The 20,965-nt window shown below is 33.6% G+C and overlaps 1 protein-coding gene across 1 annotated transcript in view; it reads left to right on the top strand.

The window, feature by feature from the left end:
- Positions 1-20,965, top strand: part of COG5 (component of oligomeric golgi complex 5) — a 377,475-nt gene that overhangs the window by 36,515 nt on the left and 319,995 nt on the right. Inside the window, 1 exon segment of the mRNA XM_079150025.1 lies at positions 9,291-9,411. Coding sequence (XP_079006151.1) covers positions 9,291-9,411 — 121 coding nt within the window.

Here is a 20,965-nt window from a genome sequence, read left to right as displayed (position 1 = left end):
TCACCACTCGCCTTCTCCTCTGAGCAGCCGCCTGGAGCGCTAATGCAGTCACTGCGAGTCCAAACGACCCGCCGCACTCCTCCTCCTCCTCCTCCTACTCCTCCGGGCAGGCCCCGGGGTTCAGAAGTGGTCTGAGTCCAAACAGCTCGCCACGCAGCCCCTTCTCTTGCAACTGCCTGTAGCTCTGGTGTAGTCACCCCGAATCCAAGCGGCCACACTCCTCTTCCTCCTCCTCGTCCTCAGGGCAGGCCCCGGGGTTCAGAAGCATCGTTCTGAGTCCAAACAGCTCGCCGCGCAGCTTCTCCTCTGGCAACCGCCTGTAGCTCTGGTGCAGTCGCTCCAAATCCAAGTGGCCACGCTCCTCCTCCTCCTCCTCAGGGCAGGCCCCGGTGTCCTGAGTGCACACAGCTCTCCTCGCCACTCTTCCCCCGGGCAGCCGCCGGAGCCCCAGTGGTTGCTCCGACTCCCAGCGCTGTGCCGAGCGGCCTCCTTTACGATGCTCCCAGTTGTCTGAGTTCACTGCTCCAGCGGGGGGAGGGGCGTCTCGCCGGCAGCTCTACTTCACAAAGTTTCCTGCGTTCCGGGACCACCGTCCCATCCGGGACGCCTTCCCAAGGGGTGAGAGTCACCCGGCTGCTTTGAGTTGGTCCCAAGCGTCTCAATATCTCCTCTTTTGAATCCTGAGTCCTGGAGCAACATGAAATGCAGCCACCCTCTAGGCCGCCATCTTGAAACTCCCCCTTTTTTTTTCTTAGTGAACTTTTCCAGGACTATTATTGTCTTCATTTACATCATATACTGTTGTTTTAATTACAGCTCATTGTTTAAATTTTTTTTTTTTTTTGACCATGCTGGGGATTGGGGATTGAACCCAAGGCCTTGTGCTTGCAAGGAAAGCACTCTACCAACTGAGGTATGTCCCCAGCCCCTCATTGTTTAATTTTGACAAAACAATTGAAAATTCATTAAATTAAATTTTTAATTTCAGTTAATCTTTGCATCTCACCCCAGATCTTAAACATGCCAGAACTATGCACTTATTTTTTTTCTCTCCATTGTTCAATCTTTTGAAAGTATTTTTCAAGAATCTTCCTTATTATTATAATTATTATTGTTTTTTGGTACTAGGGATTAAACCCAGAAGGATGTGAGCCACATCCCCATCCCTTTTTAAAAATATTAAAATTTTAAAATATTTAAAATTAATTATTTAAAATGTATTAAATTTTACATTTTTTAAAATTCTGAGACAGGATCTTGCTGAGTAGCTTAGGACCTCACTAAGTTGCTAAGGCTGGCCTGAAATTTGTCATCCTCCTGTCTCAGCCTCCCGAGTTGCTGGGATCACAAGTGTGTTCCACCATACCTGGCTAAGAATCTTTCTTATTTTTGTCTCCTATCTGGTTATTAGTGATTTTTTTAAAAATTTGTGGTTATGTAGTGTAAGGCCCCCAAAAAGGAAACCCCAACTCTGTCCCATGGATCGATGGCAACCCCAATCAACCGCAGGAGGCGTCACTTGATGCAAACCGCAAGAGGTGTTTATACCAGCGCGCTTGGACCCGACTCATGACTCACGCAGGAGTCCAGGAGTCGAGTCCCTAGCAGAAAATCTTGCAGGTTTATAAAGGCAGAGACCACACATCGGGAGGGGTCGCACATGAAAGGGAAAAGGGGAACAAAGCTGCAGGGAAATTTCAAAGGGGATCTGGGTTTGCTGATAACATACAACACGTTTCACAGTGCAGGGCGTAGATTCTGGTCAATAGTTTCTGGTAATTGTACTGTTTGAGCACTATCTAGCTATCTGGCTCAATTTACTCTTTTACTCTCTGTTTGGGGCTGTTTCTTGGAACAGCTTTAGGGGCTTTGTTCCCATTACTGGGAGGGTGACCTTAGGGAGTTGAGACAATGGGAGGGAGACCTTAGGGAGTTGAGATAACTGGGAGGGTGATCTTAGGGAGTTAAGATAACTGGGAGGGTGACCTTAGGGAGTTAAGATAGATAAAACAGACAGCTTAAAAAAATGTCCATTCTTTCATTAGAACTTAGCAGTTTATGAAATATTTTTAAATGATCTAAATTTTCATAATTATATTTGGAAATTACTTTATGGTGAGTCATCATTTTATGGGTGAATAAATGTAAATTCTGAAAGTTACGTTCTGAAGTTTATGTAGCCACTATGCAGCATGAGTTAATACTGTGAGAGTATTTCTTTGCTTTTGATTCTGTAAAATTTATTTTTAAAGAAAGGAAAGCAAGCAAAAAATATAATTTTTGTTTTTTTTCTGAAGTTTGCTGTAGGTAAAGAAAGCAGAACCACAAGCAGGTTCACAAAGAAAAGATAAAGCATTATGTTTTCAAAGAGCACTACAGTTCTTACTCTAGCTTAACTAGCTGCATGAATATGAGCAAACCTGAGTTTATTTTTTTATGGGGAAAGTTTGGACTGGATCTGTGTTCTTTTCTAGGTCTAAAATACTATGATTCTATGAAGTTGTGATAGTTTATTTTGTTGATTTTTTTTAAAGTGTTTATGTAGGCACAAGAGGTCAGGATTGTTCATTTTAAGATTAACACTTTATTTTTTTTTATTGGTTCTTCTTAGTCATACATGATAGTAGAATCCATTTTGATAAAATTATACATGCATAGATTATATTTTATTGTAATTAGGATCTCGTTCTCGTGGGTGTGGGTGGGCATGATGGTGGGATTCACTTAGGTATTTTCATATGCATACACAGGAAAATTATATTAGATTTATTCTACTGTCTTTCCTATTCTTATCCCCCTCCTTCCTTTCGTTCCCCTTTGTCTTATCTACTAATCAGCTCTTCTTCCCCTGCCCCTGCCTTCATTGTGGTTTAGCTTCCACATATCAGTGAAAACATATGACCTTTGGTTTTTTGGGATTGGCTTATTTCACTTAGAACAGTGGTTTCCAGATCTATCCATTTACAGGCAAACATCAGAATGTCATTCTTCTTTATGACTGAGTAATATCCCATTGTATATTTATACCCCAATTTCTTTATCCATTTCTCTGTTGGTGGGCATCTAGATTGGTTCGGTAGCTTAGCTATTGTGAATTGTGCTGCTGTAAACATTATTGTGGCTGTGTCACTGTCCTATGCTGATTGTACATCCTTTGGATTTATACCTAGGAGTGGATAACTGGGTCAAATGGTGGTTCCATTCCTGATGAGTGAGATGAAATCTCAGTGTAGTTTTGACTTGCATTTCCTTGATTGCTAGAGATGTTGAACATTTTTTTATGTATTGTTGATCATTTGTATTTCTTCTTTTGAGAAGTGGTTGTTCAGTTCCTTTGCCCCTTTATTGATTGGGTTATTATTATTATTTTGGTGTTAAGCTTTTTTAGTTCTTTGTATATCCTGGAAATTAACATCCTTTTTGATTTGCAGGTGGCAAAGATTTTCCTCCCATTACGTAGGTTCTCTCTTCATGCTTTTGATTATTTCTTTTGCTGTAGCACTTTTTTTTTTTGTTAAATATTAATCCTCATTTTCTACACTACTTTGTTTTTGTAAAAAAAAGACACCATAAAGATGGCTGAGTTGGATAAATTTGGTCAAGTTATTCCAAAGTTAAGAAAGAAAGGAAGGAAGAGAAAAGAAAAATGTGCTGAGGTCCATTTCAATATCTTTATTTAAATTTTCCTGGATCAACTTATACTCAGTTTTACCTTAGGAAGGAAGTTTGTTTTAGAAACTTGTTGCCTTTCAAACAAAGTTCCTACAGCTCTTTGAAAGCTCGTTTTAGTTATTGTTTTTCTGTTCACATTGTCTAGCTGTTTCCATTAAAAACATTAAGGAGCTTTTATGTTTCTGTTAATCTATTTCATGTTTGGGCTCCTAATTAAGTACATGTGATAGATGAAGGCAAGAAAGAAATAGCTATAAAGGATGTTTTGTTCCTTGAACATAAAATCCCTAAGATTCTACCTCCAATTAGAAGAAAGTACTTTTATACCTATTCTTTTTTTTTTTTACCCCCATTTCACTCTCTTCCCAGAAAGCCTTTTCTTCCTGAAGCAGAAGCTTCTGGCTTCTTTTATATACATGAATATATCAGTTGAATTTAATTATCACCCCAAGGATTATCTCTGTGGTAACTCATTTTAGTAATATTGTTTGCTTATGAATTGCCTGGTTCTCAGAAAAAAAATTTGAAGAGCTCTTTTCCCTTTAAACAGAACAATTTACATTTAAAAAATTTTAAATGATCAAAGAAAAATTGTGTTTTTCAACTTTCAAGTCCTATAAGGTTTTTACTCTTAATTATGTTTTAAATATATAATCAATTTATTGAGATATAATTCACATCATGTTTTCTTTTTAACTTTTCAACTATAATATCAGTTTTTAAAAAATCATACTTTTTAAACTTTTAAATGGAATTTTAATTTAACCTTTTAACTTTAAAATCATAAGTAAAAGATTTTGTGAAAATTCAGAATAAAAGAAGAAACCATCCATGAAACCTTTTCTGATTTTATACATATAATTTTATATGTATGTTTTTCATTATGTAACTTTGTCCAGTTCTCTTTTAAATTTATAATTGTTAATAGCAAATAATTTTGTAGACTTTTTTATGGGATACCAACCTATTTTATTAGATTTATGATTATCCTTTGAACAAGTAAATATATCAGGAGGGGAGGAAGGAGCAAGATGGTAACAGGAGCATAAAATGTCAGTGACTCTAAACCCTACAAAAACAGAGCAACTAGGATAGCAAAACCCTAAAAACCCATACTGATGGAAATGATCCTTCTTTAGTTTGAGGTTTATTTCTGCTCTGCAAAAGCCAGTGACCATGTTAGTGGTCCAGCTGCCTATCATCACCATGCTATGGAGAAAGCCAGGCTAGCTACATGGATCTGATGAATAGAGAAGTACTCATGCACCAGTTGTGGGAGTGAAAACTTCTTGTATTGTCCAGATCAGCCTAGTTTTTAGCTGAATGAAGCACAGTGAGTAGTCACAAGTGAGACCACATGGAGTACTGGGATCCTCCCTAAATTCTCAACTGGCAAGAGTATGAAATAGTTTTTAGCCATGAAGTTTTAGGCTGGTTTCTTGTGCAGCAGTGGAGAATTGATAGACCAACCAAAGTGATTTTCAATTATAGATTCCTATCAACATAGTGAATGCAGGGAATATTGTTTTCATGAACTTTTTCTTAGGAAACTAATAGACGGTGTTTTCCAGATACCAAAATGACTAGAGAAATATCAGTGTAAAGACTTGTGGTGAGCATTAGAACTAGGATGGGGCCATAAAGGAGTATATAAATAAGTGGTAACTATGCTTTGATAAAGAAATAGAATTCAACTGAAAAAAAGTGACAGCTGTGCAAAAAAATTTTAAACTATTTTAAGCAATCATATTTTTAGTATGGTATTGGTTTTATTAATTAGATACTGTTTTCTGTGTATTGTACAGTCAAGCAAATTAATTATTTTAAGTTATTCTAATTCTGATATTTCCTGTGTCCTTAAGAATCAAGAGTCAGCATGGAAATAATGATATAGAGATATAAGATAGAAGGTTAAATAAATACCCTGTACTTTTGATTTTTAATTAGAAATATCCCTAGTAACTTACTTGAGATATTTTCATTTTATTTTAAAATAGTATAAACTTTATATATTTCTCTGTATATATTTATGCATATGTATATGTATAATGTTAATCTGAGAATGTCTATATCTATATTGTGGATTAAAGCAAATGAATATTTATACTATATTTTAATTCTGACATTTCCTAGTTATATCTATGGAAAATTCTCAGAAATGAACAAAACTAGTTCCCAGAATGTGGTCTTGAAATGTTGTTTCCTCCTAAAGGAAACATGGGCTTCTTTGAGACCTCTTTGATTCCAGGTCTGATACTTGAAATGTATAAAATGATTTTGAAACATTTTTATACCAGATACCAAGGAATATATTGGTGACTACTAGGTCTGTGACAGAAAAAATCAGAAGCCAATTTAAAGACTTGATCAACTCTCACTTTTAGCCCTAAAAATCCTAAATTTGGGAACTCTTAGTCTCAGAGTGATACAGTTGATCACTCTCAGAGGCTCCCACTAGCCAAAATGGGACAATTTGGACATCAGTAAGGATAAAAGCTCAATGAATTGGCATCTTATATTATGTTTACATTTTTGAGTTCATATATAATGAAAAAAACCAAAATAACAACAACAAATTCTTGTTTGTTTATCATTAGTGGATATTAGGAAACCCTTCCTTTTGAAAATATAAGCCAAGAGAAAGATCAAGTATTTATTCTTACTTTTCCAAATGAGCAGTACCCTTAAGGATAAACAAATATACTTGAGGTAAAAAAATTTCATAGAGAAATTTTTATGTGCTAGCAAACCAAGATTAAACAATAGTATCACCATTTTGCATTTACTTAGGTTTTAATGGATTTTGATGTTTAATATCAGTAGTTGCTAATAACACAAAGAGAAAAGCCAACACATTATAAATTTATTTTCACTTAATGATTAACTTACCAGGAATGATAAACCTAAATCTAAAGAAACTGTCTATATCCAACTACTAGTTTTGTAGGAAATGTAGAGGATAGAGGAAATTCTCAAACTACACTATGGGAAAACAGTCAACAAAACCCATTCTGTGTAAATTCTGTAGGTCAGATGATCCAATGTATTCAACAATTACAAAGAATAAAAAGTGGGGAGGAAACCCCACAGATTAAAAAAGAGTGAAATTGCAACACTTAGGTATATATGTTTCTGTAATAAAAGTATGGAAGTGATTACCATAGGAGTGAAAATAGTTTCTCTTGGGTGGGTTGGTAGATGGAAGGTGACATGATTTAGGAGGGAGTGCAAGGGGGGGCTTCTGTGTTGGCTCACACAATTCTGTCTCTTTTCTGTGGGTCATTCCTAATTCATATAACTATATATCTCAGTGTGATCTTATATCATATATTTAATAATAAAATATCTAAAATAAAAAATAAGGAAATTGGGCAAGGCAAATATATTGGGAAATGATGAGAGTTGATGCTTTAGAAATTAGCTACACTTGTTGACTGAGAATTTTATTAAATGCTATTCTTGGAAGATCCAGTATAATCTGTAAGTAGAAAGATACTAATGTTTATTAAAAAGAGGACTGTAGTACTGAAAAGTGTTTTTAAGAAAAATGTGGCAGAGTGAATTTCACTGAGAGACTGGAAAGCTAACCAGGAGAGCACTGTTAAGGTGAAGGTAGTAGTTTGAATTAGGCTGATTCTTGTAGAAATAGAAGAAAAATAGCAATAGTTGTATTATGCAGTAGGACAGTCAGTAAAACTTGGTCACAGATTAAGTATGGTTGTGAAAAATAAAAACATTAGAAATAAACTCAAAGGTTAAATGTATGAGGATATTTCCTTTATATTGGGTAGGACTGAGGAATTCTGGAAGGGTAGTTCTACGTGCTGCAGAATAAGGTCTTGTATTTCTCTTCATGAAGTATTTAGAACCCCAGAGAAGTGGTTGCTAGAGATTCTGTGTTCTAAATTGTTCATCCAAAAAGTCCAATTCTGATAAGTAAGCAACTGATAATTGGTTGTTTCTGTTAAGTGTAAGTTGGGACAAAGAGATATGAGAGTAGCTTTCAATGATCTTGAAGTATCAGAAAATAAGTAACATTTGATTAAAAGATAAAGATTTCCAAATCTTTAATTTCCCGGGAGAAATTCTGATTTGATAATCTTTATTATTTTACGTACTTCAAACCATAGTTACTCTGAAAACCAGTCAAGTAAACATATTTAATCGTTGGGTGTCTGTGACTTAAGTATGTTAATATTATGTTTTTGTGCATGTATGTGTAGCTTGTGGGTGCATGAGTGTGGCTATGTGTGGCTTTTAGGTATTCTGTGTTTCACCCATGAAAGAAAATTTAAAGCCAGAGGCTCAGGGCCCTTTGTCTTGTGTGTGTGTGTGTGTGTGTGTGTGTGTGTGTGTGTGTGTGTGTGTGTGTGTTTCTGGGGACTGAACCCAGTACCTTGTGCATGCAAGGCAAGCACTCTACCAACTGAGCTATGTCTCCACTTGTCTGTCTTCCTGGAGCTTTTAATTCTTATTGCCACCATTTAGGATTTTCTTCTTCAGGGATCATATCTGCTTTTCAACTAGATTTGGCACTGCTCAAAGATTGTGGTGATGAAGCAGCATAGACTATTTCTCTTTGCTTTGTTATTACTGAGGCTGAAGATCACTATATATTGTTTGTTACCACAAACTCCCTTCACCTCACTCTTCCCAAGGCAACTGTTCTGGATCCAGTTCTATAGCAAAGTGTTCTGAAATTTATGACTCTTTCTTTTTTAGCCTGATAGGTAGGAGGCAGATATGAGCAGTGGAACATGGAGATTAGGGGTTATATCTTTGCAATCTTTTGGATAGATAATAAGCCTTTAGATAGGTTAAGACTTAGTATTAGATCTGGGAAAGAAAAGGGAATAGGAAGTGATGTGAAAGTATGTGAGAGTTGTTTTTTTTTGCGGTGCTGGGAATTAGAACCCAGGGCCTTGTGCTTGCCTTGTAAGCACTCTACCAACTGAGCTACATCCCCAGCCCGAGAGTTTTTTTTTAATAGTTATTTTTAAAATAATAACATTAGTGATATAAAACATTAGGAAAATTCAAGTGGGGCATGTTTATTTCTTATGGCTAGTGAAATTGAGAGAAGTTTGAAGACTGTTCAGCCAGGCACCTAGAAAAGAGAAGCCAGGGTTGGAGACAGTAAGTAGTAGGAAGCCTAGCATGGTGGTTGTTAACTTGACTGCCATGGTATCACCTGTGAATATTAAATAAACTGATGCTTGGTTAGCACCCCTAAAGATTCTGATTTAATTGTCAGGGGTATCACCTGGGCATTAGGCACTTGAGACTGAAAATCATTGATTTAGAAAATAAAACTGGTTTAAAACTGCAAAGAATCTTTGGCTTTTACAGTGTCTTAATCCCAAATTCATTCTATTTGGGATACATTGGAGTTTATTGTAAAGAGTAAATAATGGTATAGTTGGTTGTTTCCTAGCAGATTTGATACTTTTTAAGATTGGTGTTTATTTAGAGAAGTAAGGCATGAATGACTCTTTAGCATCTGGAAAGAATGGACAGATTAACATATTCATAGTAATCATAATGAAACTTAATGGATCTATTCATGTATTTAACATTGTGATATTTGCATAGTATTTAACATTGTGATATTTGCACAGGTTGCCTGTGATTTGCTTCGGAGAATTATTCGCATCTTGTATCTCAGTAAGAGACTCCAAGGACAACTGCAAGGGGGAAGTAGAGAGATAACAAAAGCTGCTCAGAGTCTCAATGAACTTGGTAAGTCCTTTTTTGATTAAATAGAGGTTTAAAGATTTTATGTTTTTGATTTGTTGACGTTTATTATTACCATTAACAAATATTATTGAGCAAGTTTTTGTAGAGTTTGCTGTAGATAGCACTGTCACACTTTTTAGAATTGGCGAGTAAAATCAGTTGCTTTCTTGAATGTTTATTACTTTAAAAATTATGTGATAAATTGGTTCTTTTTCATCTATAGATCTGTAGATTTTGACACGTGTGGATTCATGTTACCACCACCACAGTCATGATGTAGAATAGTTTCATCATCACACCATCAACACTTTATAATCACACACGCACCACCTGCCTCTAATGTTGGCAACCACTGATCTCTATTGTTGTAGTTTTGTCTTTTTAATAAAGTCAAGTAAATGAAATCATAAAGTATGTAATCTTTTGAGGCTGACTTGTTTTACTCAGCATAATACCTCTGAGATTTATCCAAGTTGTTGGGTGTACCAATGGTTTCTTACTTTATATTTGTTGGAATACCATTCTTTGGAGGTGCTGTGGGTTGTTTATTGATTCATTGGTTGAAGGAAATTTGTGTTCTTTCCAGTTTTTGGTGATTATAAGTAGAACTGCTGTAAATAGTCCTGTATAGGTTTTCATGTGAGCTCAAGTTTTCATTTCTCTAGGGGAAATGTCAAGGAGAAATGCTATTTTTTAGGTGACAAAACCCATGTTCATATTATGCCTACATTTATTTATTTGTTCATTCTATCCTCAGACATTTATTGCAGGCCCTTGGCATTTAAGGGTTTAATGTTCATGGTTTTGACTGCTAACAAGCTTCAAGGTCTATTATATAGCAATTCATAATTTTTCAGGGAAAATTTTTTTGTTTATTACTTTTATGTGGTGCTGAGGATCGAACCCAGTGCCTCACAAGTGCTAGGCAAGCCCTCTACCACTGAGCCACAAGCATAGCCCAGGGAAAATTTTTAATAGTGAGTGCACAGAAATGCCCACACCTGTGTTTTAATGAGGCTTTGTAGTTTTCTTTTTTTCATTGAGCACCCAGTAGGTTTTCTAAAGTGGATATATTTAGCAGTATTTTGTACTTTAGTAAGTTCATAAGGTCTTTGATTATATACATCTATGTATATAATATCAAGAATCTATGGGCTGGGGTTGTAGCTCAGTGATAGCACGTGTGAGGCACTGGGTTTGATTCTTAGCACTGCAAATAAATAAAGGTCCATCAACAACTTAAAAAATATTTTTTAAAAATCTGTTTACTCTTGTTGATGTATTTTCAGGGTAGTTATGCCAAAATAACATCAGAAAAATGTACATTACATGTTCTTTTAGAATTTTCCTGTCTTTGATATTTCAGTTACATAATTATGCTGTAGTTCTTATACTGTATTTTTTAATGATTAAGGAGATGTAAAACCTGGGAAGCTGAGGCAGGAGGATGGCAAGTTCAAAGGCAGCCTCTGCAACTAGTGAGATCTGCAGCAATTTAGTAAGAACCTGTTTCAGAAACAAAACAAAACAAAACAAAAGGGCACTGGGGATGTAGCTCAGTGGTAAAGCATCCCTGGATTCAATCCTGATCTCCCTGCCCCCACCCAAAAAATGTAATAGCTTTCACGAATCAAGCTTAAATAACGTTTTGGTTGTACAGTGTGCAAATATGGACTTTGTTTAGGCTCATCATTAGGAATATATCTAACTTGTTATTTAGTATGCTGGCAGTATATCATATAAAAAGTTAATTTTTTAAGCAATGAGTAATGCTTGACTGTTGTTTTCACAGTATGTTCTAAACATAGGAGTGTAAAATTCTAGTATTAGCTGTTATTTTTTTGTTCTATCACACTTAATTTTTATGCTCCAAAAAAAATTGTAGGATAATGGAATCATTAAACACAGTTACAAATTATTCTAAGACTTATTGTATGTTTATCATTACTGATAATCCTTTATATTAAAAAGTAGCTAAATTTTTATTGTTTTTTCCTATGATAGATAGATGGTGCAATACAAATGGTAATATCTTCTTTAAACCCATTATCCTTCCCATGTAGTATTGACTTTACCCAACCCTTTTATAAATATTAAATTTAAAAAGTTGTTGAGAAGATATAGTTCATGGTGGAATTAGTCAAAGACCATGTGGTAATTAAGTTTAAAGCTATGCAAATAATTTGCGCTTTAATATTTGCAAAAGCATCATCTATTTATCTTTTACCACTGTGGTTTAGTTTTGACCAATCTTGGCACTGATAACTAATAAGAAACCAGGAGGAAAATAAGTTTTCTACATTTGTTAATATTTTAATAAAAGTAAACATTTTGCAATCACTGTTACAATTAAAATGACATTTCTGTGATTGGAACATTTGTAAAATTATCATTATTTATATTAGTGTGCTTCTGGTTCTTATTCTACAGCTGAACCCTGTGGGTCTTGCCCCTTGTGAGCACAAAGGTGTTAAGTACAAATGGGATAAAAGAGTGAAGAAATGTTTATTAATTGCAGCCAGTGAGGAGAATACTGGGGATAGCTATCAAAGCAGTGTCTCCCTGAACACAGGAGGCAGAGATTTCATTTAGAAGACTCATGCATATATTCATGTGGGAAAGACATCATCACATGTAGAGGCAGGTACTTTCCTGAGCATGCTCATTTGTGGATTGTGCTTCTTTGTGCATTGCACATTAGACGCAGCAGGGTGGGGGCAAAGAATTTAGCATGTCATGAGATTATAATCAGCATATTTTGCTCTAGGTCACCTAGAAGAGTGACTCAGTGATTTTTGTTGGTTTTAACTGGTCCCTTGTGGTTTTTTTGGAGCACCTATCTAAAACAAACAAACAAACAAACACACTTGAAGGTATGTTAGCAGTCATTTAAAGGGGAGCAGGTTATTTCTTTGCAAACATATGTGCTTGTCTTTAAAAGTTTTTGCCTAGGAACTAGTACCTAGAGTAAAAAAAGTAGTAGTACTTACATTAAATATAGGCCCCTGAAATTAAGCTAAAAGTGATCTGCCAACCTTGAGATGCTTTGAGCCTTGAATTAGGGTGACCAGACAAAATATTTTGTCATACAGAAATGAATTACATTCTGAGGGATTAAGGGTATGTAGAGTGATTACTATTAGATGCAGATTTCTTTTTGGGGTGATGAAAATGTTCTGAAATTAGTGTTGCACAGCCTTGACCATATGCTAAAAATGAACTAAATACCTTGAAGGAATGAATTTTAAGTTATGTAAATTATGTATACTTTGAGCATCCATAATTGAAAAACTCCTAATTCAGAATGCTTCAAAATTAAACTTTGAACACTGATATAATACTACAAGTGGAAAATGCCACATTTGACCCTCTTGCGATGGGTCACAGTCAAAATCCAGGTGTACAGCATGCAGCTGTATAAAATTGCCTATAGGTATGTGCCTAAAGGATATATGAAACATAAATAAATTTTGTGTTAGACTTTGTCACATCCCTAAGAATATCTCATTATATATGTTCAAATGTCCCAAAATCCTAAACCCCAAACACTTGTGATTTCAAGCATTTTGGATAAGTGATATTCAGCTGTATTAATTTAAAACATATTTTGGATATCTAGTGATGATTATACTCACACTTTCTTCCATCTTTCTTCCTTCTGTGACATAATGAACTGATATATTGAAAATATATAATTTAATTTTGACATACAACATCACCAGTAACAAGATAGTTAACATAACTATCACTCTCCAAAGTTTCCTCATGTCTCTTGGTAATCCCTCTTCAGGTGTTTACTGATCTGTTTTCTGTAGATAGATTAGTTTCCACTTTAAAAAATTTTATATAAACAGAATCATATGCTTTTTGTGTTCTTTCCCAGCTTTCAGTTGTCATAATTATTTTGAAATGCATTAGTGTTGTGTGTATCAATGGTTTCTTTCTTTCTTTCTTTCTTTTTTGGCAAGGGAGATTGAACCCAGAGTACTTAACCACTGAGCCACATCCCCAGCCCCTTTTTGTAATTTATTTAGAGACAAGGCTTGCTGAATTGCTTAGGGCCTCACTATGTTGCTGGCTTTGAATTCACAATCCTGCCTCAGCCTCCTGAGCTGTTGGGATTACAGGTGTGCCCCATCACACCTGGCTAATAGTTTCTTTTTATTGCAAAGTAATGTTCCATTGATAGATCACAGTTGATTTTATCCATACATCTGTTGGTGGACTTTTGAGTTATTCCTAGTTTTTGGATATTAAAAATCAAATGTTATGATCTTTCATGTACAAATCTTTGTATCATTTCATTTCTCATTAATTACCTAGGAGTGGAGTGTTTGCATTCTATGGTAGGTGTGTGTTTAACTTTTTAGGAAATTATTGAGGTGTTTTCAAAGTAGTTGTAGTAATACTTTACATTCTTATCATTAGCATCTTTATATTCTATTTCCCCTACATCCTTGCCAACATTTATTATTTTCTTAATTTTAACCATTCAAATTAGTTATATTTGAATACACATTTCACCAGAGTATTTGCGTAGATGGCGTGTGTATATGAAAAGATGCTCAACATTATTATATTTTAGGAAAATAAAAATTAAAATCATATTATTATCAAATTGACAGAATTATTTTAGTGCAGACTTGTATTTTTTCAAGCAAGTTGTTATTGTGTATTGATTAAAAACCAAAACTATATAGTGTGCATTGTAAAATTCAATTTTATCATTTTAATTTATAACTTTTCTTAAAAAACAGTCTCTTTTGGGGGAGGGTTCTTGGATTGAGCTCAAGGCCTTGTGCATGCCAAGCAAGTACTGTATCGCTGAGCCAGATCCCTAGATCAAGAAGTCTTGAGACTAGACAAAATGTAGGTGGCTCATACTACAAAATGATAACATTTTTGGAGCATTATTTAGATAAAATACTTGAGAAAATGTTTATTGTACTTACTATCTTTTTCAGTTTTTGTTAATCCATGTGAGCAGGATTCTTATATAATTTGTAAATTTAATATTTTCAGAATGTTTTGACTAGCTGGGTAAAGTACATTGTAAGCCAGAAGATGGCAACTCTTTTTAAACTCAGTTAGTGTCTCAAAACACTTAAAATGATTGGAAATATTGAAAAGGTTCTCATAATAATATATCTGGGTTAGGCTGAGTAACATATTTGCTTGTTCATGAAATGTATTCCTGCTTTATCCATGTTGAACTGAAGAAGCTGCATTGGTAAAAGGAGAATGTGGTGTATTTCTGCAATCAACCTTAGCACTTTTTGGTTTTTCCTTTGTGGTATTATTAGGTATTCTACCTATAATACAGATACGGTAACCCACCCATAATACAGCTGTTGGTGAACAGTAGAATGTATTCTTTGCTTCAGTATTATCAGTTCTAAAATTCTGCTGGGTATTGTTGGATGTGAATACTTAAATGTAGAGAAAATGCGACAGATGTAAACGCACTATTTGAAATTTACCTAGATGATTCTTTTCTTGTATACTGATTGCCTCGAATTTTAGAGAAATTGATTTTGTACCTAGTTCTTCACTACCTGTGACTTCTTTCTTTTAATTTTACATGTTTATGGGGTATGTGCTATAATTTGATACATGTGTATAGTGTGTAATGATCTAATTATGATAATTAGCATTTCTGTCTTCTTACACCTTTATTATTTATGTTGGAAACTGTTGAACTCATCTCTTCTAATTCTTTATAAAAATATGTATTAGTTGTAAACTGTAGGCACCCTCCTTTGCTGTACAAAGTACTAGAGCTCTGAACTTATTCCTCCTAACTGTATCTCAGTGTCTGTTTTTTGACCTCTCTGTATCTTCTGTCCTTATTACCCTTTTACCCTCTAGTGATCACTATTTTACTTTCTACTTCTGTGAAATTAACTTTTTTGGCTTCCAATATGAGGGAGACTATGTTTGTTTGCCTTTCTGTGCCTGACTTTCTTCATTTATGACCTCCAGTTCCATCTGTATTGCCACAAGTGACAGGATTTTATACTTTTTATGGCTGAATAATATTTGATTGGGTATACATAGCACTTTTCCTTTATCCATTCATCCATCAGTGGACACTTCAATTAATTCCATATCTTGGCTTATTGTGAATAGTGCTGCAATAAATATCGTTGTGCAAATATCTGTTTGATGCTATGATTTAACTTTCTTTGGATGTATGCCTCATACGGGATAGCTGGATCATATTTTAGTTTTTTGAGTGTTTTTCATAATGGTTGTACATTGCCTCCAACAGTGTATAAGTATTCCTTTTTCTTCACAGCCTTACCAGCATTTGGGGTTTTTTTTTTTGTTGTTGTTGTTGTTGTTGTTTTTGTTTTTTGCTTTGGTACTTTGATTATAGCACATGTTAAGTGGGGTGAGATGATATCTCATTGTGATTTTGATTTACATTTCCCCAATGATTAGTGTTCCTGAACATTTTGCATTTAGTTGTCGGCCATTTATATATCTTCTTTTGAGAACTGTCTCTTCCAATCATTCATTCATTTTAAAGATCAAATTATTAGTTTCTTTTTTGGTTGTTGAATTTTGAGTTCCTTATATATTCTGAAAGTTATCTCTTGTCTGATGAATAGTTTCCACATATTTTCTCCCATTCCTCAGATTGTCTCCTTACTTTGTTGATTGTTTCTATTGCGAGTGAGGAGGTTTATATTTTATATCCCATTTGTCTATTTTTGTTCCTGTTGCTTGTACTTCTGAAATCTTATTTTTAAGAATTGCCTATGCCAGCGATTTAAAATGTTTGTTTCTCCTGTATTTCCTTCCAATAGTTTCAGGTTTTACATTTAAATTTTTGTCCATTTCAAGTTGATTTTTGTATATGGTGAGAGAGACAGATCTAGTTTCAATCTTCCTATATGGATATACAGGTTTCTCAACACCATTTATGGAAGAGACTGTCCTTTTCCCAACGTATGTTTTGGCACCTTTGTTGAGGATCAGGAAGCTGTAGATGTGTGAATTTTTTCTGGGTTCTCCATTCTGTTTTATTGGTCTGTGTGCTGTTTTTATGCTAGTAGCAAGTGGTTTTGGTAACTATAGTTTAGTAGTATATTTTGAAGTCAGATATTGTGATGTCTGCCTATGATTTCTTTCATTAGGAAGGATTTTAAAAATTAATCTATTTTGAGACATTTTTGAGACCCATGACTGTCCATTCATCATAATTAAGGATCTGTTTCTGCTTCAGAAACTTTATTTTAGTGACACTGAGACTTGATTTAATAGATGTTTATGGATATTTTATTGCCTTGTTCTAAAGAAGGCATTAATTTGACTCAATAATTCATAAGAGCTAGCAACATATCAAAAAGGATAGGAAAGACCTAGCAATGAAAGCAAATGAGGGATGATTTGTAGGGGATTCACATGATAGCCCAGTTATTAGATTGAAGTTCTCAATTGAGGTATGGGAATTCATCATTATTCTTTCTCCCTCCTTTTAATGGGCATTATTTTCACTCTTCTTTTGAGGAGAAATGGAATATGGATTCATAGATAGGAGGACCAGTTCTGTCATAAACTATAATGATAAATCATTCTTCTGAAATTTTCCCAATTCTGTACATCTTCATTAATGCTATTTTTCTTTTTGTATGAACCAACTTCATAAGAGAAAGCTTTATAATCTAGAACATGAATTCATTAACTTGCATTGAGGCATATGCTATCCTTTGAAAGCAATATGATTTTTCTTTCTGCACAGATGAAATGGAAACACCTTCATAATAGGCAACTTGTTTGGTAAAATTTGAGTTAAATCAGGGAAAGGTGGTTGTGTTATTCAGATGTTTGGCACTAACTGTGATAAGCTTGATACTTATGTCTTGATATTAACAATATGTGTACTTTATCTGGAATACTAAATAAAAATCTTGGATCATGGGGAGCTCTTTGATTACTACTAATCTCTTTATATGTAGTTTTTATGTGTTTTTCATGCAGTTGACTATCCTCTTTTGGTCTACAGTTCTCTCCAATTAGAATGCAACAAAATTTGATTAGGTCTCTGCCTCCAGTTAAAATTATATTTCAGAGCTTAGTTTAGTTATATTCCTGATGTGAATTGGAATTTTGAATATTTCCTAAATTTCAGTCATGTATTTTTATCATTTGACTGTTGGAATGATTTTCTATTAATACCACTTGCTAAAATAAATGTTAGTATTTTGGTATTTCAAATTTATAGGTCAATGTGATAAACTTTGTATCTTTTTATAATATTGATGCTTTTGCAACTGAAATTCTTTTCACTTTTAAAATCTACTTTTATATTTTTAAAGTTTTTATTTGTTCCAAGTTTTTATTTATTTAAAGATTTTTATTATTAAAAATAATATACTGTATCTCTATCCTGCATGGTTTATGTTATCTTTATTTCTAGGTGAGTTTTTGTTACTTTATTGTTATCTAATCTATTTTTTTCTTGTCTTACAAATAGGGATTGAAGGAAGAAAAATTTTCCATAAAAAAAACTAGACCGTACTTTTTGCTTCTGAAACTCTGATTTATTTATGAAAATTGGGATTTATAATTCATATAATTTATTTACCAAATATCAGGTCTCAACATATGTAATCCCTGTACATTGTTGTGAACCTGATATAAAATGAATGAATACTTGTAATTTTTGTGTTTGAGAAGTTCAAACTCTGTTCTTATTTTACTTTAAGGATAAAACTCATACAACAGCAACAATAACAACAATAATGATGGTATCCATGGAGGAAAAAAATCTTTCCTTCAGCTTTTGCATTGGAACTCATCTGCACTTTCCTTGAAGTAATGTGAAAAGAACTTCCATCAGTCTCTTCCTATAAGACTTAGATAAATTCATTCATAAGTATATATTGAATCCCTACTATGTGTGCCAAGTACCATTCTGAACATTGGTGCTACATTACTGAACAAAACAAAATTCCCTGCTCTTTTTACAGCTTACATTTTCATAGATCTTAAGGTCACATATCTGATGTATCTGTAAAAATCTGATTGCAGTGCCTGAAGAAGTCTTAAACCACTAGTGCTGTATTCTTTCCTTAAACTCTGTGGCACCATTCAATTGGTTTGCAAAAGAGATTGTTGCCATTTTTAGAACTCCCAGTGTCTTCCTTTTTTTTTTTTTTTTGCGGTGCTGGGGATCGAACCCAGAGCTTTGTGCTTGTGAGGCAAGCACTCTACCAACTGAGCTATATATCCCCAGTCCATCTTTTTTTTTTTTTAAAGGAAAAAATTCACATATTTATTCTACTTTCTAAGAATTCCTTGAATATAAAAGTAATATATAATTATATTAAAATGAGAAAATGACCTTGAAGTATGATAACCTCATATGTAAAGCCAAAATATAAAATATTAATATTTATATGAATGAATATTATGTAATAAGTATATCTAATGAAGTGTGGATGGACTTTTAGTGAGTTAATGTTCTATATTAAAGCTACTGAGTTAAAGATTATTTTTTAAAGTATAATTAAGCAGTAAATTATAATGAAGCAATTACGTGTTGGAAAGCATTCTCTCCAATAATTTTTATTGCTTATGTTCTCTTTTCTGAGTTTTACATTTTTTATTCCTAAGCTATGATATATTAACTCCCTGTATCATAAGAGAATATTATTAACACTTAATTTATCATACAAGTATTTTATGATACATATTTACTGTGAAAGAAAGGGATAGTGTAATTGATTCATCCATTAGTGTTCTAATTGTAGTTATGGTATTTTCTTAATTTGATAAAATAATGCTTCTATAGGCAGCCATTTCTGATTTATGCACAGGTGAGAAAAGTATGATCTTATATATTTTTTTGCTACATAATAGATGGGTACTCAATAGTTACTATAATAATTAATGGTTCTTGAGATGTCTATAAGATGTTTTTGTTGGTGAAAATTTTAGAAAGTTTTATTTTAAGCCTATTAAATTTGTGTATTGATAGATTGTAAATATGCTATGAAAAACTGTTTCCAGTATTAAATTAGTTTCTTTCTCACAGGTCTTAGGTGATTTGTTTTTTAAATGCATTGAATATATACATAGTTGTTTTGTGTGTGTGTGTGTGTGTGTGACAACTTTGGTATAAAGAATTCAACATGCATTTTTAAATCTACAATGTAATGACATATAGGCATTTGCAGTAAGTGTGTTTGATTTAGATTTTTACGTCTCTAATTTATTTACTTCTGTGACTGGGTTTAGCTACCACCAGGTGGGGGTGGTGATGTTCTCAAATCCAAATGGTCAGAAAGGCTTACGTTTAGATATGAGTTTGACTGTTGTAGAGGTAAAATGTGTAGCTACACACACACTCACACAAAATCCTCTTATTTTTTAAACTTACTGAATTTATTGTTACTAAAATTTATGTTTAACAGATAACACCCATGTAGCATTAATCCTATTTTATTGATTTTATCTTTCCTCATACAGTGTCAAAAATTCAGGATAATATCCATACAAAAGCAAGCAGCATACTTATTAGAAACTTTAGTCCCCATTGTATTTCATACATTAAAAAGTTTTGGTAGCATTTCCATGTCTTATTCCATATGGTTGGTTAAGAATGCAGTCTGTAAAAAATAAAAAAAAATTTTTTTAAATTATAAGAAAAAGAATGCTAATGGAAACCTACTGTCACCCATTGCTGGAATATTTATTACTGTTTAATTTATTTAGTGAAGTTTTTTTTGTGTGTGTGGTGGTGTGCATTGAACTCAGGTGCTCTATCATTAAGCTGAGAACCTAGCCCTTAGTGTAAGGTTCTTTAAACTAGTAATTATAAAAATATTTCAATTTCTTTGTTCTAAAGGGTTTTCTGTTTGAGTACAGAAGCCAGTAGTGCTCAACCTTTTTTCCATTTTAGCGTATATCACTAATAATGTTAATTTTTGAAAATTAAAATGTATCTTAAATATACCCAAACATTGCCCCTGACTCTAGGTTTATTTTGTTGCTTTTAAAATGGTGTCAGTTTTCTTCTTAATGAATTGCACCTTAGAGTCTCTAAAGTCAAATGCTGCACCGGAATCCTAGGAGGGTTGTTGTACTTTTTATTGCTACCATTGTAATTCATTACTCTGTGAATAGAAATAAAAGAAACAATTTTCAATCACTTTTTGTTTTGATAGTTTTAAATTAGCAATGGGTTAAGTTAGAAAGATTCAATGTAAATTTATCATTATAGGTATACTTACAGAATTCTACATTTTAGTACTGGGTAATCAACAGAGTAAGCAAGTATGACCTTCTGAGTGACGTATTCATTTAGATTGGATCTAGTTTTCTTCATTCATTTTAATTTTTGTGTTAGAGACTTACGTCTCTTTTGATTAGTTGGAAATATGTTCTTTTGTTATATAAAAATGAAAAATAATGCTGATAATTTAGTTTTTTCATCACAACTAGAAATATATTCAGTGGTTGAGGTGATGATCTATATTATTTCCACATTGATTATGGTAAAATAAACATTTCACTTTGAAAAATAATTTCCCAAAATCATTATATG

This window comes from Sciurus vulgaris (assembly GCF_902686455.1).
Source record: "Sciurus vulgaris genome assembly, chromosome: 8".
In the NCBI taxonomy this organism is placed as follows: domain Eukaryota; kingdom Metazoa; phylum Chordata; class Mammalia; order Rodentia; family Sciuridae; genus Sciurus; species Sciurus vulgaris.
This window is presented reverse-complemented; position numbering and strand designations above follow the sequence as displayed.